The following is a 24,644-nucleotide window of genomic DNA, read 5'->3' as shown; positions in this document are numbered from 1 at the left end:
GACTCTGTAAAACAATATTTTTAGACATGCCAGCTATCTCGAGGATCGTCCACAAAATGCTTTGGAACTTTTCCTTTAGTTAGTCCCTTAGGGAAAATTTCCCTTAGGAGCTTTATGAATACGGGCCCTGGTTCTTGTGCTTGACACTCCGTCTCATGGTGTCGAACATTTGTGCAAAGTAATATTAAAATCACTTTAAGGATTGTTGAGTAGACTGAACATGAAGAAAAGCCCTTTTGGTCTTTGACTTCAAAGTGTAACATAGACCTTGCAGCTAAGGGCCAGGCTTTTGCGCATGACACGTTATCTCATCCAGGGGAATATTTGTGTCAACTGATATCTAAATCCTGTTTTGCATGACAAAGTTATAGATCGGACAAGATAAAAATACTTTGATCTCCAAATGTGACCTTGACCTTTAAGCTAGGGTTCTGGGTGTTGCGCTTGACACGTCATCTCATCATGGGGACCATTTATGCCAAGTAATATTGTAATCCCTTGATGGATGAGAGAGTAATTGACAAAAGCCAAAAGCCTTGTTGACCTTTGACCTCCAATTGTGACCTTGACCTTTGAGCCAGGGGTCCGGGGTTTGTACATGACACGTCGTCTCATCAAGGGGAACATTTGTGCTAAGTAATATTAAAATTCCTCCATGAATGACAGAATTATGGACCGGACCGGAATTGCGGACGGATGGAAAGAATGACGGTATGACGGACGGAAAAAATGCATTCCTATTGTCCCCAAGACTGGTTTTCAGCCTGTAGGGGACTAATAAATAAGTATGTAGCAAGTCTTCTTTAATGATACAAGCACTGGCAGGAAATTCTGATTGTCATTATAATGTTCCATGTAACAAGTGCAAAACATTTAATGGCAGGAGTTTCTGTACTACTGGTCTAAAACTGTGGAATGAACTGCCGTAAGCAAACCACTTGATATATTAAAAAAATATAAGACACTGTATCTTAGAGACTTTATTGTTTATTGATTAATATGCTATAGCCTTTGCCAAGATGAAGCTTGCATTAGCTAGAACATCCATTTGATGTTGGATGGTCCTCCAGTTTGGTATAAATTGAAAATGAGTAAAACTTTGTTATTTGCCAGATTTGATTATGACCGTTTTATACAAAACTATGATATACTATCAAAATCATTCTTATTCTGTTTAGCAGTTCTTAAGAAATAAAATATTGAATAACCTTTTCTTGTAGTTTCGAAGCTTCATCGTACCATTCCTGCAGCTTTTCAAGATACTTTTTAAAACGGTCATCAGTGGGATCTAGATGACAAGTTCTATATGCTCCAATTTTCTCTTTCAGAGAAGCTTCTGAACCTGGATCTACTTGTTGAATCAGTCGCACCAAAATGTTTTCAACTTTGTTCCACAGATGTTCAAATTTGAATTCCTCAAGTCCTGCGCGTGGGTTGTGTGCTACTAGTTTATTTCTAATATTTCGCAAGCGTAGCAGATCAGCAGCAATGGTATGATCCCTTGGATTAACAGCACTGTTCCAGCCATTCATAGGGGCTGGCAGAATGTTAGCATATAAGTTGGACAATAAAGTGATCAACAATGATATGTCAAAGTTTTTAGGGGAAAGACGTGGTCTTGTCACAATTTCATATTCCTTCTTATTAAGGCGACGTCGTAGAAATAAGCCTTCTAGTTTCTTGCGTACATCTGTTGAAGTAAAGAATGTGTCAATGTCCTGATTAGGTGTTAGATAAAAGAAAACTTTTAAAACTGTGTCCGTAGCTAAATCAATGTACATAGCAATTAAGCGAATGTACGCTGTTGCTTCTGGATTGTCTGACATCGTGTTTTTTTCTGGAATGATATAAGCTGACTAAATAACTCGTATCCTGTTCAAATTTAAATAATCGGAATATTTCTTATCTTTTTAGGACCATTTACTCTTCTTATTTCTTTCTTCTTTTTGGTCATATTATTAAATCAAGTGACAGAAAATTAAACATAGGGAATAAAATCCATATATGTATGTGTATGTACTGATTTTGTTCCAAGTTATAAATTCGCGTCATTGTCTTTGTGTGTAACACACTTTGTAAAATTATTAAAGTAGTAACATGTTACTCGTATTTGAAAGTGCCAAATACCTTCCGTGTTGTACTGGACAGACAAATAAGGCTTAACAAGCTCATTGTACATATTATAGTATTATCTAAACCATCAGGTCAACGTGTGATTTACGTCTTGGTGGCCGTTCAATAGTGTTTTAACAGTAACACAGCGACAATATAAACCACAGTCAGTTTAAAAAGTTAATTATAGATATAAATGTTAGTAACAAAAGTCCAAGTCAAGTCAAAATTCTAAAATACACCGAAAACCGCGAAATTAATCTGGATTTCTTTATTCTTACCGGAACGAACCATATGAACAAAATTGGTAAAGAATTATATTGTATCTATTTGATAACACTAGCATTAATTAACGTTTTCTCATTTAAACACTAGAGGAATGCCCTGCTTTCCATTATAGTAACAAGAGATGCCCGTAAGGCAGCCAATGCTCGACTATTCGAATTATTGTCCCAGTAGCAGGAAAATAGAGAACTAGTCAGGTGGCGTTTCCAACAGAGCCAATCACGTCGAGCAACAAACAGAAGTCCAGTCACACCTTGCAGCCTATAGAAGTCCTGTCACGTCAAGCAGCCTACAGGAGGCCAGTCACATCAAACAGCCTACAGGAGTCTGGTCACATCAGTCTACAGAGGTGCAGACACGTTAAGCAACATACAGAGGTCAAATCAAGCTGAGCGGTCGAACGGTCACGGTCACGTCTACCAATTATATACATATATGCTTAATACCCGACCCTAAGGTTCAATCCGACCCAGTTCTGTGTAGTCCAGAACCACACCCAAGATCCGGTAGCACTTACTAGCACATGTGCTAGGCAGCGACTAACCACTGTCATAGCATATAGGCTATAGATATACAACAAATAATTCCGAAAGCTCCTCCAAGGTACAGGAGCATAACAATATCATTGTCTTAGGGCCCGCAACGTCGAAAATAAGTAATATGTTAACAGTTGTTAACAAAAATGGCAACTGCCTGTTGTCATTGGATGCATTTTCACAAGATCTTTAAATGTAATGTTGATACGTACATAGCTTATAAAAATACATCATACTACTAAGTAGTTGATCTTACTATAGATTTATTAAGTTTTAATGTATATGTCTCTATGAACTTTATTCATTTCGTTTATTTTACATGATATTTATTATACAGATTGTTAAAGCAGCATGCCTCCAGATTTGGCTAAAAATAATCTTTCTTTCAAATTGAAGTTTTGGTCATATTATGAACATTAGAATATGAATTTTTGTTTCTAAAATACTTTAAAAATTCAAAATCAAGAAAAAAAGATGACCGCCGCGGCAATAAAGACATTTCCCCGTCGTCGTAACTAAAAGCGCTATAGCTGAAGTAGTGAATAGTGTCTTCAAAATATAGATATTAATAATCGAGACAGTTTACCTTGAGAAGAAGCGTGACAAACGCTTTTCGATTTTCATCGTATAACGTAGTAAAAACAGCTCTCAAGTTCTTATGTGTTTCCGTAACATAAAGTTTGTAAGTAATTAAGTTTTAAAGCCTTCTTAAGAAATATAGCATTTATTTCAAGATATCTAAAAAAAAATGTTTTTGTTGTCGAACGATCTGGAGGCATGCCGCTTTAATAAGTGTAGTTTGAATTCCAAAAATGAAGAAAATTAGACCTTTAATAATCTAAATCCTATACAGGAAGAATGAAGATCATAAATACGACATAGTCTGTATTATAGTTGAATAGGTAAGACGTGATATTCACGAATTCTGTAGTTCTGAGTACATATATATCATTCTCGCATACCAGAGGTCTACCGTGGTTCCCCGGATGAGGTTCGTCTCGGGATGTTGACGAACCTCTGATGAATGAGAATGATATATATGGACATATTTCATAATAAATTTATTGTGATTGTCTAAGGAAAAGTTTTTTAACATTCAAATTGTGAAAAAATGGACTTAGTCGGAAGATATGTGAATAAATTTGGATTTTGTACTGTTCATTTTGGATCAATATTGGTATTTCAATCATCATTGACTTTGACAATATAGAGAGGTTTATCAACGACTTTATCTAACGACTTTCAACGTTCCTGTGTGTAAAACTCGTTTTAAAGGGTCATCCGTGTTGTTGTACCTATAAAATAGACTGGCTCGGTTTATAGGTCGGTCAGAGTTGCGGATATGTATTGTATTTAGCCATCGAAATATTTCTATAAAATGCTTCATCCCCTTCCGTTTGGATCCGTCCATGTTTACAAATACGTTTGTTTACTTTATGGACTGTATAATAATGCCCCCAGCGGCATTAAATAAACGTTTGATTATAAAACTAGTTATCATAGACATCTCCGCGGAATTATGGCGTGCTGATATAGACAGCTTTAGTCAACCAAACAAATGTAAGAAGAGACTTGACACTTTAAAATTAGGCAATATAAGTCTGTGTATTCGAATATATTCTTTCTACAGTGTGTAGAGTCAACCCCGGCCTTGCTAAGTCTAGATCTCGTACAGGAAGCAAAAACAGACACCGAAGCAGCGCCCCGGGTATTTCATGTTCCCAACCAACTGACCAAATTAGTAACTCACAGCCAATCACTCGCGAACTTAGGTCAAACACTCAGTCACAAAATACTGTAATCCAAACAGCGTTGAGATATTGGCTACGGTCAACAGAAAACTTTGGTCCGCAGAATAAGGAGCATCGGTCAACAAATGATGATGCTGCGCAGGCAACCAGATCATTCCTGTTTCTAATGATTCGGAATCGGAATTGGATGCAGAAACCAACGTTAATACGGAAGTGGAAACCTCGAATACCACAACGTTATTATTAGAAATCCGCTGTGATGTAAAACGAATGAATAAAAAATTTGATTCTATGGAGAAATTAGTAAAATAACTAACAAGAGATAACAAATCGCTTGAAGCCCAAAAGGCAAAATTACTAAGTGAAGTACCTTCATTGTCTTCGAAGTTGAACGAAGTCGAAATTACGCTTTCAAGTACAACAAGAAAACAAGAGTATTTAGAAAAACGAAATAAAATGAGAAATTTGAAATTTTTTAACATCCCAGACATGGAAAATGAAAATACTACGGATCTTGAAAGGAAATTGTTAAGAGACCAGATGGACTTTTTGAGGACAACATCACTTTTGAGTGTGCTTACCGATTACAAAGTTAAACTTCCCCAAAGCCAATTCTCGTAAAATATTCAAATTTGAAAGTTAAAGAGCGTATTTTTATTTTATGAATTTACTTACCTGACATAACATTCAGGATTCATTGTTCGACCTACTTTTTAACCCGCTCGCAAAAGCGGAAAGACTTTTTGTTTACATTTCCACAATGCAATGCGCACCTTGTGAGAGTACGAGATGTTGCCTCCTTGTTTTTGGCGCTACAATTAACATAGTAGCTAATTTACTAAGTTATTACAGCTCAATCGAGGTATTTGTTGGTGGGTATGGAATCAGATAGTGAACAGCGACGGGCCAGAATACCTGCCGCTGTGGAGGATGACGAAAATTGTGCAGAAAAACGTTCTGATTCGGATTCAGATTTTTTGACCACGTACTCGTAGTCATCCCCCCCCCCCTCCCCCCGCACACACACACACACACCCACACTAAAAAAAAACATTCGAAGTCTATATCAAAATATAAGAGTCTTCAATAGAAATTTAACCTTCTAGATGAAAAATTGAACAAGGTTTTTGACCCAATTTGGATGTGAAGTCTTCCACGTCAAAAAGCCGGCTACACGTGGTTGATCGTTGTCTTTATCCAAATATTGTGACTCTGAAGGTCAAGATTCAAGGGAGGACTTTTGTTGTTACATTCTAACAGTTAAATTTTTAATTGTGAAATTTCTGATATCAATGATGAGAATTTGAGTGGTAAAACAAAAAACATCTTTGTTTGCCAATGACATTTTCGGGGAAGATGCAAAGTGAAGTCCAAGCCTAAACCATTGGGTTTAAAACTTGATGACTCTTCTTGCGGCAACTTACAGGTGTAATTCTCCAAATCTTTTGACTACTTTTTCTGAGGACACTCTTGACATGTTTACAACTGACGAGTCTACAGAGAAATGTTTGCAGGTCCACCACGTGACCCATTTGTATAGAACTGCCTTATCAAAAGGATATGGTAATGAAGCTGCCTTTTCTAAACACAAAGTCAAAGGCCTTTTTACTCAACCATGTAGATCTGTTGAGCGTAGGTCAGCACGCTGCTTGTCTTGGAATAGTGATTTAAATGTACATTCAGCAGAGTCTTGGAAATTTGATGGAACTAGTTCAGTCAGAGCAGTTCGACAAATCATCCGCAGTAAAAACAAATCAAGAATGTTTTGGCAATGTCAACAAAGTGATTGGAACAGCTCGGTAGAACAGCTGCACTGCATCATATTATCAGGAGGTCTCTCGCTATGTCAGACATTGCCATGTATGACCTTAGTGATGCTAACGATTTTACAAATTTGCCTTTGGTAGAGATCTCGATTGCTTGTTGAAAAACAGTGAAGAGAAGAAAACGCAGCGAGAAGACTTGGTACCTGATATACAACGAAAGAAGAAATTTGATCTGAATATTTCAAGGTCGAGTTTGGTTGCTAAAAAGGGCAAGTATAGCCATGTAGGGAGATCTTCTTCTCCAAACTCAGCTTCATCTTGGCAGCCAGGGAATTTTCGTATCCCCAGAGTACCTCAGTCTAGTAGATATCAGTTTGAAAGCAGACAGTTGTCCTATTCAAAAGAAATCCCAAAAGACACTTTCGCAGTAAACCGTCATCCTCGGTAAGAGGACATGGGAAAACAGGGAGACAATGACTCGGTAATATATCAGAAAAGTTTCCAGAGATGTGATAAAAGAGGGTTAGAAACTAGAGTTTTTTCAGAAACCTTCTTTCTTAGGAATAAAAACAACAAAAGTAGTACCAAATCATCGTCACATTTTTGAAACAGAAATTCAAGAACTTTTAGACAAAAATGCAATCGAACTTGTAACCCAGAATCAAAAAGTAGGATTTTACAGTACTCTGTTTCTAGAACCCAAAAAGAATGTAAGTCTAAGACCAGTAATTTGTTTGTTTGTTTGTTTTGGGTTTAACGCCGTTTTTCAACAGTATTTCAGTCATGTAACGGCGGGCAGTTAACCTAACCAGTGTTCCTGGGTTCTGTACCAGTACAAACCTGTTCTCCGCAAGTAACTGCCAACTTCCCCACATGAATTATCAGAGGTGGAGGACTAATGATTTCAAACACAATGTCGTTTATCAAATAGTCACGGAGAACATACGCCCCGCCCGAGGATCGAACTCGCGACCCCGCGATCCGTAGACCAACGCTCTTACCTACTGAGCTAAGCGGGCGGGCAAGACCAGTAATAAATCTAAAACCACTCAACATGTATCTCAAGAAACAACATATTAAATTGTATACTTTGAAAAAAGGTTCTAAATCTAGTCGAAGTAGGGGATTGGAGCATAAATCTAGATTTGTCCCATGCTAAATTTCACATTCCAATTCGCAAATTTTGCTGAATAATGGCCGTCGTCGTAGCAGCCTATTTGAGGAAACAAAGCATTCGGTTAGCAACATACTTCGGCGACCGGTTAGCACTAAATCAAACGATACCAAAAGACCGTCAGATTTTGCTCCATCCTCTATTTTCATAATAAACAAAAAGAAATCGAATCTAGAACCAATTCAACAGATAACTTACATAGGCAGTCTTTTTCAGTTATTTTTTATTTCCAACTTCAGACAGAATAAGTGGTATGAAAAGTAGCTGTGAAGAGAACTTTACAAGGTCACAGCACAGCTTGGGATTTTCTAGTTCTCTTAGGGAAAATAGCATCTTGCCTAGAATAAATACCCAATGCAAGGTTGTTCATGAGACCAATTCAACTTCATATGCTTTAAAATTGGAGTCCCTCCAGAATGGAACTAACCGTCCAACTTCCTGTTTCTCCAGCCCTAGTAAAACATTTGAACTGGTGGTTACATGAAGCAAACATTCGGAGGGGTCGCTCTTTTCAACGGGTGTGTTACAGTGCGATCATAAAAACAGTTGTCTCTTCGTCGTGGGGTTGGGGTGGGCATATGAACAACCTTACTGTGCAGGGCGTGTGGTCAAATTCTACATATTAATTGTTTGGAGATGGAAGCAGTGTACTTAACAGTGAAACATTTTCTGCCTCACCTGAAAGGAAGGTCTGTTTTGATAAGGTCATAAAACACGACAGTCATCCAGTATATCAACAAACAGGGCGGAACCAATTCAGTTCACCTTTGTTGGCAGGCTTGGAAACTGGTGTCTGGCCATATCAAATCGGATCTGTCTGAAAGCTGCAATTGTGGTAGATGCACGCAATGTCCTGGCAGATACTTTGAGTGGTCATTTCACCTTTGGTCCGTCCATTAATAGATCTGTTTGCGACATTCAACAACAAGCAGGCACATCTGTTTTGTTCATGGGTTCCCCGCCCGCAGGCATTTGCAGTGGATGCCCTGTCAATTGTACGGCAGAACATGGATGCCTATGTATTTCTGCCAATACAATTGATACACAAAATTCTGAGTCACTTACTTCAGTTTAGTTGCACTTTGTTGTTGATAGCACCACACTGGCCGAGACAACAGTGGTATCAAAGTCTGTTCCAACTATTCATAGCTTGCTCAGTACAATTACCAGTACATGCGAATCTGTTATCTCAAGCAAGGGCCGAATAGTTCATTCAAACCCCCAGGTACTAAACTTGTCTGCATGACTCATATCGACAGATATAAAAAAGCAAAAGGCTTTTCTAAACAGACAAGAGCTCTTCTTGTAGCCTCTTGGAGGTCAGGCACGCAAAAAGATTACAAGCCTGAATTCAGACAGTGTAGTAGCTGGTGTGGTGAGAAACCAATTGATCCGTATTCGGCTTCTTTGATTGAATGTACAGATTTCTTGTCGTTTAAATTTCACCAAGGCTGTTCAAACAGAACTGTCTCGGGTTATAGGTCAATTTTCTCTTCAGTATTACAGCCTGTAGACTGGCATGCAGTTGGACAACATCCAACAATTCTACGTTTGCTAAGGGGTGTTTTTAATTCCCGTCCACTACTTAAACGACTTCTTCCTGAATTGGATTTGCCTTTCGTTTTAGTTTGTTTACGAAGATCACCATATGAACCCCTCAAGGATGCACTGTTGAAGTTTCTGACCCTGAAGACATGTTTCTGTGTCGTCGTCACATCATTCAGAAGATGTACCGATATTCAGTCTATGACCTTGGGAGAAGGCTGTGTCAACGTTCAAAGTAAGGGTTTGTTTGTACGACAAGGACTGTCAAAGCAAGCAAGAGCAAGCCATACCCCTGCTCATATTTATATACCTTCATTGCCTGACAACAAGTTTCTAGACCCAAAAAGATATGTGGCATATTATCTAAAAAATTAAAAATTTAGACTTAAAGCTGGCAAAGATGGAACAAGACCTTTTCTTTCTGTTAAGAAAACCTCATAATCCAGTTTCTTCTCAAACCATATCTAGATGGATTTTTGACGCAGTCACATTTGCTTACAAACAGAAGAAACAAAGTGTCAAGGTCAAAGGTCAATCGACAAGAAGTGTTGGACTATCTTGGGTTTTATTCAATGGTGCATCAGTGAGCTAGGTTTTGCAGTCAGCAGATTGGTCAAGGGAGACCGCTTAAAATTATAAAACATTATTTGGCAGCAGCTAACGCAGACTTTTTTAATGTTTAAGCAAAAGAATTTTTCTTTTTGTAACTGTAACGAGTTATCGGTTTATTGCTTTCGGCGGGTTGCCATGATTTCAGTGGATTTTTCAATTGTTGAATGTACATAGTGGTTTAAAGTGGAGCTATTATTTGATGCAGGCACATAATACTTGAACTGTATATAGAACTTTGTGAAGAAGTATATAATACTTGAAGTTATATAGAACAATGTAACAAAACGCAAATAATCTTTGGTTTCGAGAAAAAAAATGAAGATAACAGACCCAACCCCATTAGAACTGCTTTGAAATTACACAGAATCCTGAATGTAATGTCAGGTAAGTAAATTTATAAAATAAAATTAAAAACTTTGTATTTAAAGTTAAGATTTTATGAATAAATTATACTACCTGACATTACATGTTTACCCTCTCACCTGCCCCACTCAGTTTCCATGGTGGCTGTAGCACCGAAAAGGAAACTGAAATAATGGAAGCAACATCTCATGCTGTCGCAAGGTGCGCATTCCATTGTGGGAACGTAATCAAAGGAAGATAATAACACGTTTCAGTTTTTGCGAGCAGGTTAAAAATTAGACCGAACAAGGAATCCTGAATACAGGTATGTAAAATTCATTCATAAAATCTTAACTTGAAATACAAATTTTACAATACGAGTTCATTCCGAGAACAACGCATAAGCGATAGGACTGAACTACATTTCCGAATTGGCGAAGATTTACCGGAAAGAATCCTGAGAGCGCGAATACCTTTTCCTATTTTTTCAGCAGTGCCGCGAAAACTGAAAAATGAAGCATATTATAAACATGATTATCTAGTGGTCGATGGTCAAAAATACACTTTTGACAAAGACAAAGACGAGTTTTAAGAAAATACATATATAATGAGGAGTTATAAATTTTTGTAATCAAATAAATTTGATAAGTATATGTGAAACATGGTAAATGCCAGCAGACGATTTTAATGAAGTTGTTTTGGGTTACCAAGTCGTAATAGTCCACGGTTATGTATTTAAAGGACACCGAGGGTCAGGAGGTGTATCCATTTTAATGAAGAATTGGTTAAAAGAAACCGGGTTTGTTAAAAAATACATATATATTTCGAAGAATGTTTTGGGTTAGTAAAATGATAGGTTTAAGCATAGCTGCAATCTTAGTTTTTACTTATATCGCACATGAAAAATCTCCAATATATAGTGTTGAAAATAATAATGGGATCGAAATTCTGACTAAGAAAAATCTCAAACTGAAGATTAATTCTGCGACATCTCAGTTTTAATCGCCGGAGATTTAAATGAAAGTGTGAAAGATTTTGCTGACTTTATACCAGAAAATAATATGGATTATGTGTTAAAAGTGGAAGTTGGTTATCCGGGAGATTGGTTTAGTATACCATGGTCTGATAGAGATACGGAATGTTTATTTTATAACCGTTTTGGTATCTCCCTCATGGAATTCTGCTATACAAAAGATATATTTGTTAAACGGCAGTTTTAATGATATTGAGGGCAATTATACGTGTACAGCCAATAATGGGAAAAGTATTGTGGATTACCTTTTAGCGTCATTGGAGTTATTTCGACATATTAACATTTTCTTTGTCGGTGACCTTGACCTTTCAGATCACATTCCCGTTATCTGCAGTTTACGTTTGTCCGCAGCAGTGAAGGACGGTGAAATACGAAATCCTATGATGAAACTGTATCCACACAACAATATTGTAAATGGCGAAAACTGTTGTAATCAACATTTTAATAGGTTCTGTGAATTATTTACAAACTTCTTTGAAAATCTTAATCAAGATAATATCATACATAGTCATAACGACTAGTCGTAACTCTATATAGACAAGCAGAAGAATGCATGAAACTTACAAGTTATGTCAAAAGTCGGAATATTTATGCTAATATTCAACCAGTATGGCGAGATAACGAATGTTCTAATGCTAAGCATACTAGAAACAGTAAACTAAGAAAATTTCGTAGAACGAACTCTCAAGAAGACCTGAACGAATACTTATTATTAAATAGAACAACAGCGTGACTATGAAATACTAGATGTTGAGATTAGTTGAGGAGTTGACGCAATCTTTAAAGAAATGTAGAAATGCACAATCGATATAGTGTTACCGTACATTAAAAATTATTTAACGAAATTCTTTCATCCGAGCTATTTCGTAGAAATGGTGTGAGAGTTTGATTACCCCAGTGCACAAAAAGGGTCCAAAGAAAGAACCAAACAATTACAGAGCAATGTCGTTAATGTCTGCAGGAGTAAATTATTCATGAAAATCCTTAGTAACCGACTTACATTTTTGGCAGAAAGTAACTGTTTACTTGACGAATCTCAGGCAGGCTTTAGGTGAGGCTATTCCACTGTAGATAATATTGATATACCCTACCATTACCTTCGTATCGTAACATGTTGTTACTGTTGTTGTTGTGATGCAAATGATGGTTATTTTGCCAACAATCTTATATGTCATGCTATAAACAGTTAGGGTTATGAAATATGTTATTATATCTAATGATTACCGGTGTTTTAACTCGTAAACGGCGCACACTTTGCAAGAAAGCTGCATTTATCGTTATTTCACATGTATGTTTCATGTTTACGTCAGCCATGATCATTGATGCATGATTGGATTGTATAACTTCCGTTGTCATTAGCAACTGCTTCCAGTGTATTGTTTACATTACTGTAAATCATTATGTTTCGGCAAAAGACTTATTTTGGTGGAAATCCCATGGTATTAATCATTTTAAGAAAGCCTTTTCTTTATGTAACAGTAATTTTCTATCAAAGTTTCATTCAGTTTTAGCTTGAGATCGTATTTTCTCTGCTTGGTTTGGTTGGTTGACAGCGTTCGTCCGTACAAAAATTGATCGTTTCCGAACGTCAATCGAGCGATTTTCGAACGTCGAACACTGGATACTGGTCACTGACTCAAACAAGATCTTTATATAGAAAAGCCGTATTATAATATTTATTAACCAAACTTCGTCTATTTCTACGGAGGATTTTGAACGTCAGAAGTGTGCGCCGTTTCGAAGCATAAATTGTACGTTCACAAACATTGTTGGAAATCATCAAGTCGTAAAGCCAGAGTATAGGCATCTATTAAAATCAGTTGGAACAGTATTGCTCTTCTTTCTATTGATAACTGGGTACGGACCCACTTAAGTAGCCTAAGCATTTATCTTCTACCCTCAGCATACCTACACCAATATTACAGAAGCTTTACAGAACCATTACAGATGCTTGAATTTTGAGTGTTCTGTAATTTTGTGATCAAGTCTTTGTCTGTCTGGATAAAAGATCACCTCTACGAGCTCGCAGGATCATTACAGATACTAGAATATAGTATTCTGTAATTATTGTGATCAAATATTAGTCCGTCTTCATAACAGATCAACTTTACGAGTCCAGCAGCCGTTGACACGTTACCACAGATACGCACATTAATCATGTTGAAACATAGCTGGACCGTAACAATATATTTAATCTGCAAGCTATAATACAAAAGTACTTATCGAAAAAGAGAGGACGCGTCTGTTTTCTTCATTGACTATATGAAAGCATATGATAATTGTATACATACTCAACTTTGGAGCAGTTTAGTGCCTAAAGATATTGAGGTATATAGTAAACTTTTGTTGGTATTTAATTCAATGTACCGCAAGCTGAAATCTTGTATTAAAACAAATGGTGGTATCACAGATTTTTTACATGTAAAATTTGACCAAAAACAAGGCTGCGTTAGTTCGACGATATTCTCACTTTTTTTTCAATGACTTATCAACTTTCTTAAAAACGAAGTGTGCAACCGGAATTTTTATCACAAATGACATACTGGATGTATTTGCGCTTAAGTTCGCAGACGACGTGTCAACGGTTGCAGTTTTAAAACTTCAGTTAAATAACGATCCACATGAACATATTGGTGAATTATTGATGTAATTATTGATGTAATATTTTACATTTTTCAAAGATAATACAAAGTTGATAAATCTAGTAAATACCGATTATATATATTTCAAGTATTAAAGGTCTTACTCAGTCGCTCAACACATTTCTGCCATAATCCTTAAGATATGTTAATAGTATACAAAGAATAGTTTTTTACTTTTTGATTTTTCATTCGTAATATGATAAAACTTTAGTAATTTTCTTCCAGACTCAAACAACTTTGTTGTTATATTCAAAACAGTATGTTTACACTGTTAAGAATACAGTTTAATTATAATGTCATTACAATGTACAGTTTTTTTATACCATATTGATTGGATTTTGGGCAAGAGGACTTGTATTACAATTAAACCAATATTGTATTTGTGTTGTATGAAAAGAATAAGGCTAAACATAGACTTTATTGACTAACTTTGTATAGTCTCTTATTTCCAATCCATACATTTTTCAGGGTCTGCTAAACACACTTTACATAGCAACATGTGTCTTTCTTATTTACTTTTTTACTAACCATGTCCCACAAATCAGCAGTGAAATGTCAGTCATTTTGATTCATTTCACACGCAAAAATCCAAGGAAGAAGGAACTTATGAGAACAAATCACCACCACAATACATCAGACTAATTAAGCGGTAAGGTGCATAGTTATATGCATATATAGATATAGATATATATAGAGAGAGAGAGAGAGAGAGAGAGAGAGAGAGAGAGAGATACCAAATAACTATTTTGAAAAGAAAGAAAATGTATTTGGTTTAACCTGAAAAAAGAATATTGTCAGAATGATAACCTTGATAAAATCTAGGCAAAATTTAAAAATAGATTAGCTGGGGTCAAAAACTAGGTCACTAGGTCAAATCTAAGAAAAACATTGTGAATGCAATTGAGGATGTATTTTTCAACTGATCTTCATGACATTTTGTCAGAATGATTATGCTGATGAAATCTAGGCCAAGTTGGAATATGGATTATCTAGGGCTAAAAACTAGGTCACTTGGTCAAATCAAAGAAAAACCTTGTGTATGCAATAGAAACTGTATTTTCAGTTGATCTTCATGACATTTGGTCAGAATGATTGCCTTGATCAAATTTAGGTCGATTTCGAATATGGGTTATCAAGGGTCAAAAACTAGGTCACTAGGTTAAATCAGAGAAAGACCTTATGTATGCGATAGAGGCTGTATTTTTCAATTGATCTCATGCATTTTGATCAGAATGATTGCCTTGATAAGATCTAGATTAAGTTGGAATATGGGTTATCTGAGATCAAAAACTAGGTCACTGGGTCAAATCAAAGAAAAACATTGTGTATGCGATAGAAGCTGTATTTTTTTATTGATCTTCATATTATTTGGTCAGAATGATTGCCTTGCTGAAATCTAGGTCAAGTTTGAATATGGGTCATCTGGGGTTAAAAACTAGGTCATTAGGTCAATTAAAGATAAACCTTGTGTATGCGATAGAGGCTGTACTTTTCAATTGATCTTCATGAAATTTGGTCAGAATGTTTGCCTTGATAAAATCTAGGTCAGCTTTGAATATGGGTCATCTGGAGTCTAAAACTAGATAATTAGATCATACCAAAGAAAATACTTGTTTAAACTCAAGAGACCACATTTTTTGTCCAATCCTAATGAAAATTGGCCAGAATATTTGTTTTCATGATTTCACTAGGTCAAACATGTTTACACTGTTACATTGTGTTTCTCATGTGAGGGACCTAGGGCCATCTTGGCCCTCTTGTTTAAGATACAGTCTTGAAATTTGGATGACATGTACAGTTTTGCATACTGATCTTAAAACTGACCATAAATTTGACCTACAGACCTACTTTCTTAATATTTTAGTTTCAGTTTGACGTTTGAAACATGTAGCACATATTACTCGGGTGAGCGATCCAGGGTCATCATGACCCTCTTGTTGATTTTTTTATTAGCATTGCATTAGCTCATTTGCATGATAACTTTTACATTAATTCTATACCTATGTTATACATAATTAGTATTTTATTACAGTAATTTGTTTACCCTTTTTAATATTGGATTATTCAGTACATTCAAAGTTATACCTCACAAATGGTCAAGCATAGCTGCCAGAATGTGCCAATAAATAATGAATAAGATGTCCCAGTGACAAAAACAGGACCTGACGACATAGCTCTTAAATATGTTCAGTGTAAAGCAACCATAAAATGTAAAGCACCTGTATTTTGTTAGAACCAACTTGCCTCTAAAATTCCTGTGCTCTTACCAGGAAAATAAAAACTTTGTGAAATCATTCAGTCAGAGACTTGTCTTGGATTTACCTACAATGTCTCTCAATTACAGATGTCTCATCCTCAGAATTTATGCTTTAGAAAAGGATTTGTTTTTTCAAATGATTTTGTCCTATACCAGCATTCCAGTGTGGAAAGAATAATTGATTAAGCACATTTGAAATAGGTAATAACAATGTCATCTTATTCATCAATATATTAAGTAATACTTGTAAATATATTAACTATTCAAAAACTTGTGACTTCGGAAATTACTGAAAATATACTTAGATGTCATTCAGATACAAGTTTAATCAGCTTTCCTTTTCAGTAAAAATGACTAAATTAGGTCAAAAAATATCATTTATCTACGAACCTGTAATTCTAGTAAATTCAGGATCATGCTAGGGAATATGCTTGCCTTGATCTTGTCGTATTTGTAAAATTTATCAAAGATGGTAGTAAGCAGTTTTCAGAGCTTCTCGGACTACAGCCACTGTCGCCTGTTGCCTTTCAAAACCTCACAAATACCGGACTTTAACCACGGACCTGAATAACAAATATTGCAACATTAACATGATTATAATTATATGTCTCATAACAAACCACCCACAATCTATGTATAATATCTGGTTTTCGGTTTACAAGCCCTGAATTTTGTATTATCCTGGTTGTAAAATCTGATGTAAAAAGCTGAATTAGACAATTTTCAAATCAGTACAGAAAATTCCCTGAAAATGATAGTACTAACTACTACATGGTTTCACACTCAAACAATACTGTGGAATTTAAAAAATAATTTCAAGTATATTTGCCATTGCCACCTTTTTCACTATTTTAATCTTCCTGAGACTCCTGTCAAAATGTCACCTCTAATTTCAAGGTCTATCCTGCTAAACTAATTTTTACTTGAGTAACTGAAACCCAATGCATACCACTGAAACTTCAATTGTAGCTACATTATTATATAACAAAAAAACAAGTATGCATTACAATTTGTAATTTGTAAATGTGACCTCAGCAAATTTGACAAACTGTTTACTTCCTCCTTAAAGAAGATTAAATAAACCCCCATAGTACAACATTTACTTTTTTAATTTGATCAATTATACCAAAAATACCAATTTATATACGTATTGACTAGGGATGGCAACGGATAGCATTTTTTGTATTCGAATATTCGGTCAACCTTCCGAACGATTTTCAAATATTCGTTCATAAAATGATCAACAAATCAACTCAAAATCCTATTCGTACGAGTTAATCATACCCTTAATCAGCGACATGCATGAATTCTACTTTCGGGTACACCGGAAGGAAAGGAAAAATTAAAATGTTTACCATACGAAATAAATTTATTTGTCATATCAATTAGATAATCCGATTTATGTTAAAAAATATGCACCACACTTGACTTGTTTTCTATACTTTTCGGCAATTTTCTTTACTCAAATACATCTTTTATCGACTTTGATTGAAATCCGAGTCTTTAGTTCAAGTGCTGTCTGATAATTTTTTATTACACGCGGTTCACACCTACGGAAAACAATGTCACATATAACGGATCACATTAATTAGAGACCCATTAAAATTTTCTAAATGTAAGCAATTAGCGGATTTAACCACAGGGTATATGTCATCGCCATGCAAACAATACGTTTCAAGACGAGGAGAGTTATTAATTGATGAATACCATTTTTGGTTATACATATATATTATTCTTTGTTTTATTGTATTGAAATTAATAAGCATATTAAACTGGTTTTGCCAAATGTAGGTTAAACCGTGGTTATCAAGGATAGTTCTAATTTTATGGGCCCAATTACTGCCGTTGTAAGTGTCACCTGCCTCAGCATCGTTCTTCAACATATTGTATACTTTAAATAATATTGACTGATTGTCTAGAGTTAGTAATTTTATCCAGTATTTAATTAAAAGTATTTTTCTCTGAATAATCATTGGTGTTCTTCCTAATTCTCCATAAAGAGCATCTACGTTTGTGGAGCGTTTTACCTGGAACAACTGATTTTACACATAGGATTTTTCTACAAAATTTAGTATGTACAGTCTCAACGTCTGGTCCAGCATGGTGGCCTTACACCTCGGCACAATAATTAACGGTTGACGACACAAGGGTATCAAATAAGTATATTTTTGAGAACTGAATTTTCGTCTGCCCATTTTGTCAACCTAGGTTTTAGCATTTTAGAGTAGATTTTAGACAAAATATTATTTAATGTAATTCCACGAAAGTTTTTAGCTTCATGCGCTCCACCTTTAAAAATTGGTACTATAATACTTTGCTGCCAACTTTGTGGGAAAACACCACCATCAGTGAATAGTTTGTTATACGTCTTAAGCAGGAAATCGGAAATAATATCAAATGAGTGTTTGAATACCTCAGCTATCAAATGATCAGTACCTGGACTTTTCAAATTATTTTGAGAGAAAACTGCATCTTTTAATTCCGATTCTGTAAATAAACTATCTAATCTATCACTATGTATTCTATCATGTTGTTGTTGTTCATTAGTATTTGTAGTAGGTGTAGGTGGCGCTCCATATAACTCATTAAAGTGCGTGTACATGTCGTCTATAGTAAGATTGTTTGGGTCCCTATTATTTTGTCTATATTGCTTTTTGAGTCTTTCCAAAATGACACGTCCGACACAGACAGAAGCCATTTTCGCGCGAATTTATAAAGAAAGCGGGTTTTGGCAAATTAGATAAACGAACATTTTTGGTTATTTCATTAGGCTTTTATTTATTTTTCATGATTTTATATTTTTCCGAATATTCGAATAGTGAAGCAGTATTCGAATATTCGTGAAATGAAAGAATATTCGAATATCCGAATATTCGTTGCCATCCCTAGTATTGACATATTAATGTATGTGACCTTGACCTTTGCTGATGTGACCCCAAAATCAATAGGGTTCATCTACCCTGTAAGTCCTATCATCCTATGAAGTGTAAAGGTTTTGGGTCAAATGTTTCTCAAGTTACTGATCGGAAACAGTTTTCCGATTTCTGCCCCCCTTGTCCCAGAAGTGACCCAAAAGTCATTAGAGGTATCTACTCTGTATTTCCAATCATCCTATGAAGTTTCAACATTCTGGAATAAGTGGTTCTCAAGATGTTGGTCAGAAACGGTTTTCAGATCCCTGAGTCCTTGACCTTTAGTAAAATAATAGGGATCATCAACTTTGTAAGCCCTATTACTCAATGAAGCTTGAAGGTTCTAGGTCAAATGGTTACCTAGTCATTGATAAAAATGCAGATGGCCCCTGTGACCTTGACCTTTGATGGAGTGACCTCAAAAACAATAGGGATCTTCTACTTTGTAAGTCCCGTCACTCTTTTGAGCACTGAAGGTCCTGGGTCTAATGCTTCTCAAGTTTTTGATCGAAAATAGATTTCCATGCTCTGGCCCCTGTGCCATTGACCTTTGATAGAGTGACCCCCAAAATCAATAGGGACCATTTACTCTGCATGTCCAATCATCCTATGAAGTTTCTTTATTTTAGGTCAAGTGATTCTCAAGTTACTGATCGAAAATGGTTTTCCATGTTCATGCTCCTGTGACCTTGACCTTTGATTAAGTTACCCCGAAAACAATAGGGTCGTCTACAACATATGCCCTACCATCCTATGAATTTTGAAGGTTCTATGTTAAATTGTTCTCCAGTTATTGATCGGAAACTAAGTGTGAAGGACGGACGGACAGGGCAAAAACAATCTGTCTCCCCAAGTAAATAGAATAAGGCAAATAATTATGTGGAATAAGATTTGAACTTACAACAGTCTAGACGCATGTTATATATGCACAATTAATAGAAAGTATTGCAGGTATACAAAAGTTTATATCCGGATACGGTATAATACTTTTCTGAACGTTGTCTCAACAATATACTTTACAAGTTGTGATTGTTCGAAAATAATTTAGCAGCTTTTGGCAGTATCCGACAATAAGTTAACAGTAGCATAACCTTTTATTAGAATCATTTAGAAATGTGCATGAAAAATCGGCGGTTTGACATCACTAGGAAGGCGCTGTTATTTTTATGCTATATACTATATATAATAATAGTATATACCATAAAATCATCCTTACTTATTTGGCTTAATATAGGGATCGCTTACTTTATGATCATTTATTTGATAGTTGTCATCCTTCTCTAAGCCTTACCTGTATCCGCATTTTACTGTTAGGAATACATAGACGTTGAAAAGTTCGAAAAAGTCAAACTTGGTAACTCCAATAAGTTAAACATTAATATTTATGTAGAACTGTCAAATGGGTTGAATATAACTCATGATTTTAAAAAAAGATACTTAAATTTTCGGAAATATGTGTAAGCAGGTGCGAGGAGAAATATACCCTGACACCGATTTCAAAACACAGGGGACTGCTGCAGAAAAAAAACACAGAATACACTTTCAAAAAATGTCAGCGAGGCACTTTTATGCTTTAATATCAACATAAATAAATGATCAGAGATGTAATCATTACAAGTTCATTGCACATGTACCAGAAAACGTTCCAAACGGATTTCTTTGGGGGATTTCTTAAAAAAATATGCAGGGTTAATAGAAACACCGGAAAACACCGAATAAATAAACATAGGAAAAAAGAGTATAAAGAATGGTTGTTTTATTTTTAGTTTGATTTCATATATATCTTATTCACCTTTTGAAATAACAACTGTATATTAATGATTAGCTAAATAATGAGTAATATCGTGGAATAATTGTGTTCTACGGTTTTCCGGAAATCCATAGAAAAGCCGAGAAAAAAAATACAAAAAGAGGCATAAAAACCCAAGAAAAAGAATGATTTTATATCAATTCATCTTCTGAAGGAAGAACTATGTATAAGCCAAATAATTAGTCATATCGTGGGAAACATTTGTGATTTACGGTCATATTGAAATTCCAATTTTTCCAATAATTGGTATTATCGTTATATAGGCTGAACACCACTAAACCCTGCTGTTCTTTATTTCATATAAAATCCACTTACGTCATAACGGTTTTTCGACATTTTCTAGCATATCAGATTTTCAGAGACTTATATTCCAATAAAGAACTGGATCGCTACTTTAGAAAAACAAAAAGTAAAGGGGGTGTTAACTTTTATATAAGAAAACTACAGTTCGTTAAATACAACCCGTTGAATTTACTACTTTTCGCTTCTTTCAATTTCTCTTTTCGAGACATTAAATTCTTACGCCGCCATTTTTACCTAGCATGCGATAGGAACATGCCGATTTCAAAAGAATGCAAAGTGATACATACTGAAACGCGGTAGGGTAAAAGTAAGCACGTTGCTTCGAGAAAAGGCACTAGGAAAGGAAACAAGAGCTGTCGGATGACAGCGCGCTCGACTATTCGAAGAATTGATTGAAGAATGGGGTCAAAATATTTCTACAGATATTCAGACAAAAGAAAAAAATACATTAGACAAACAATGTTCCTGTATTTGTGGATTTTGATAAGTTTTGCACTAAATGGCAATGTGTGAACCAAGTCCAAAAAGGGCCATTATTCAGCCATAATAGTTGTCACAGTTATGTACTCTTGCCTAAAGATGGAAATCATGATGATAAACAAGTGTTCAAAGTTTAAAAGCTATATGTCAAATAGTTTTGACAAAAGGTGGACTTGTATGAAATCAGAACCAATTTCCAAGTCCAAAAAGGGCAATAATTCAGCCAAAATATACGACAGAGTTATGTACTCTTTCCTACAGATAGAGACTATTATACTGAACAAGTGAAAAAAGTTTCAAAACCATATGTCAAACACTTTACACAAAATATAAACTGGTACGAAAAACTTAACCAAGATTTCTAAGTCAAAAGGGACCATAATTCAGTCAAAATCCTTGATGAAGTTATGTACTCTTGCCTATAACTGGACATGGTGATGGTAAACAGGTGTTGAAAGTTTCAAAGCTTTATCTTCAAAGACTTTGTCAAAATATGAACTGGTACGAAAAACTTAACCATGATTTCTAAGTCAAAGGGGCCATAATTCAGCCAAAATTCCTGATGGAGTTATGTGCTCTTGCCTATAACTGGCCCTGGTGGTGGTAAACAAGTGTTGAAAGTTTCAAAGCTTTATCTCAAAAGACTTTGTCAAAATGTGGACTGGTACGAAAAACTTAACCAATGTGTGGCGCCGACACCGACACCGACGCCGACGCCGTGTTGAGTAGGATAGCTCTACTTCTTCTTCGAATAGTCGAGCTAAAAAGATTAGTACTACTTATATTTGGACTACATTATTTTAGAAATTGCAAACTTATTATTTCACTTACCTTTTGAACCGTTTATGTAATCACCCTTATTTTCCATTGAAGTCAATAGTAAACGTGTAATGTTTGACAAAATTTTGGGTCATTTTTGTTGATATATTGCGCAAATACGGATAACAAGAAAATCGTTTTTGCTTCGGCGATGTTTTAAAGAAAAATTATGGCTCGACTCGACTGTGTAAAAATTATAAAAATATTTTAATATTTTTGCTTACTTTTTTTTGCCTTTTACACAGTCACTATTACTTTTAGAATTGAGACTCGGATCTGCTCGGATCGAAGTTTCCTGAATGCGAGGGGCAATATCTAAGCCGGCGACTCGGTTACTTTAAACATTTACAGCGATTTTTTATCTAAAGAAAAAAGTTTATATCCAAGTCAATTTATGTTTTAGATCATCATTATTTATCAGTTTTTCTCTGTTGTTTTCCTAAATCGATTTAAACTTGAAAACGTCTTACTAGTATCATCACATATTTCGGCACTGCAAATGCATTTCATTTTATTGATTTTATTTTCATTTTCGTACAGCCGGAAAACATTTGCGCAGTCGAAGAACACTTTTCATTATCCTTATTTTTACTTTAATCTAAATTTTTGTCAGTATAAAGGTCCTGTTCTTTTTTTATTTGTCATGAACCCGGAAGAAAATAAGGAAGTTTAATGTGTTAGACACTAGACCTTCCTGCTACTATTAACGAAAATATAAAGCCAAAAATACGATTTATTGTTTCGTCTCGAAAATTAAAAGAATAAAATCATTTAATTAGTAGTAATTAAAACAAAAACAAACCAGTAAGTGCTTAATTTCTTTATCCGTTGGTTGATTGTAAAACAGGATTGTAAACAGGACTGTTTCAAACTGCAAACCACAAATATCGATTCAAACTACAACCTTTGACCCGGTGTAGCAGTACTGACTTGATACTGCTTTCCTACATAATTACTTCCCTTTATTGTCTGTACTACTTTTGCATATAGATGGGATACTTTGTCGTATTGTAACCACTGGCACCAGACCAGAAAGAAAATGCCTCTGTACATATTATACTCACCCAAAGTTATTTTTTAAGAACCATGGTCATGAACGGGAAATTGCACTAACCCATTTCAATCGTACATTTCTAAGGCGTAAAAAAATTGTTTGTTTCCGGTATCCCGACCTATTCTCAACGTTTTCACAAAGAGTTGTACAACTGCACTTTATATGCTTTACACATGGCCAGTGATGTTAGAAATCAACTAACTGATGCTCTAAGGCATAACCCCCTTATCTGGAATCATTTTTGACACAAAAATAATTTCCGAAAAGTCTGTTATATATGATTTTGAATTTAAAGTCATACATTGGTATACATCTGTACTGTTTATTTAATTCATATTGCACATTTATGCTGCATATACACATATCAGCGTACGTGTACGTGTAGTTAAAATGACAACAGACATATATTTTCATATCAGCCAATCAAAATATTGATTTGTAATCTAGACCGGAACTTCACTAGGAACGAAGTTGAAAAAAAGCTATAAACTACGCTTGTTTCTCTAAGATAGGAAATATTGAAGAAATGTTACCGGTACACAATGGAAGATAAATTACCACTTGTTCAATATCCATAGTACACATTTACCGAATTCCGCGTTTTAGGCATGAAATGGGAGATTGAAATAGGTTAGTGTCAGTATTTTCCCGTTCATGACCATGGTTCTTACAGAATAACTAAGCGAAGGGTAAATGGAATTTATTATATCAGGAAATTAATTTTTGATATCAAAAACTGATTTATTGATATCAGGAATTCGACATCTAGATATCAAAAATCGTTTCTTGATACCTAGAAACACGAACTATTTTTGATACGTATCAAGAATTCTATTTCTTGATATCAAGAAATCATTTTTGATAAAGAATTCGATTTCTTGATATCAATAAACTATTCACTCCCCCTCAGTCATTTGGATCACATGATCCTATGGCAATCCTAAACTGCTTTGGCGTGACAATTATCAGTTCGTTTTCTGCCTTTTCCAATATATTCGGTACAAATCATAATTTGATATGTAAATAAAGCAGTTTGTTGTGTACATTTACTAGTTTGTCCGGTGCATATCTTAGTTTGTACTGTGCATTCACTAGTTTGTGCTGTCCAAGTGACTGCTGCGTTCTCTCAGCAATCGGGACAAGTGTTAGCTATCCATCTTCTTTTGCGTTGTACATTTACATAGTGCAAAAGGTAGCAACGGGATAGACTC

General features: G+C 35.3%; 1 protein-coding gene across 1 annotated transcript in view; it reads right to left on the bottom strand.

Annotated features, from left to right (window-relative positions):
- The window catches only part of LOC128551831 (uncharacterized), a gene marked incomplete at its 3' end in the record, with an annotated part of 28,355 nt that extends 5,078 nt beyond the window's left edge, over window positions 1–23,277 (bottom strand). Inside the window, exons 1-3 of the mRNA XM_053532753.1 lie at window positions 23,182–23,277; window positions 16,446–16,618; window positions 1,209–1,837 (exon numbers count right to left, since the gene is read on the bottom strand). Of these exons, the coding sequence (XP_053388728.1) occupies window positions 1,209–1,826 (618 nt within the window). The remainder of the gene's footprint in view (window positions 1–1,208; window positions 1,838–16,445; window positions 16,619–23,181) is intronic.
- Window positions 23,278–24,644: the final 1,367 nt, after the last annotated feature.

Source organism: Mercenaria mercenaria, unplaced genomic scaffold (genome assembly GCF_021730395.1).
Source record: "Mercenaria mercenaria strain notata unplaced genomic scaffold, MADL_Memer_1 contig_1747, whole genome shotgun sequence".
Taxonomy (NCBI): domain Eukaryota; kingdom Metazoa; phylum Mollusca; class Bivalvia; order Venerida; family Veneridae; genus Mercenaria; species Mercenaria mercenaria.
This window is presented reverse-complemented; position numbering and strand designations above follow the sequence as displayed.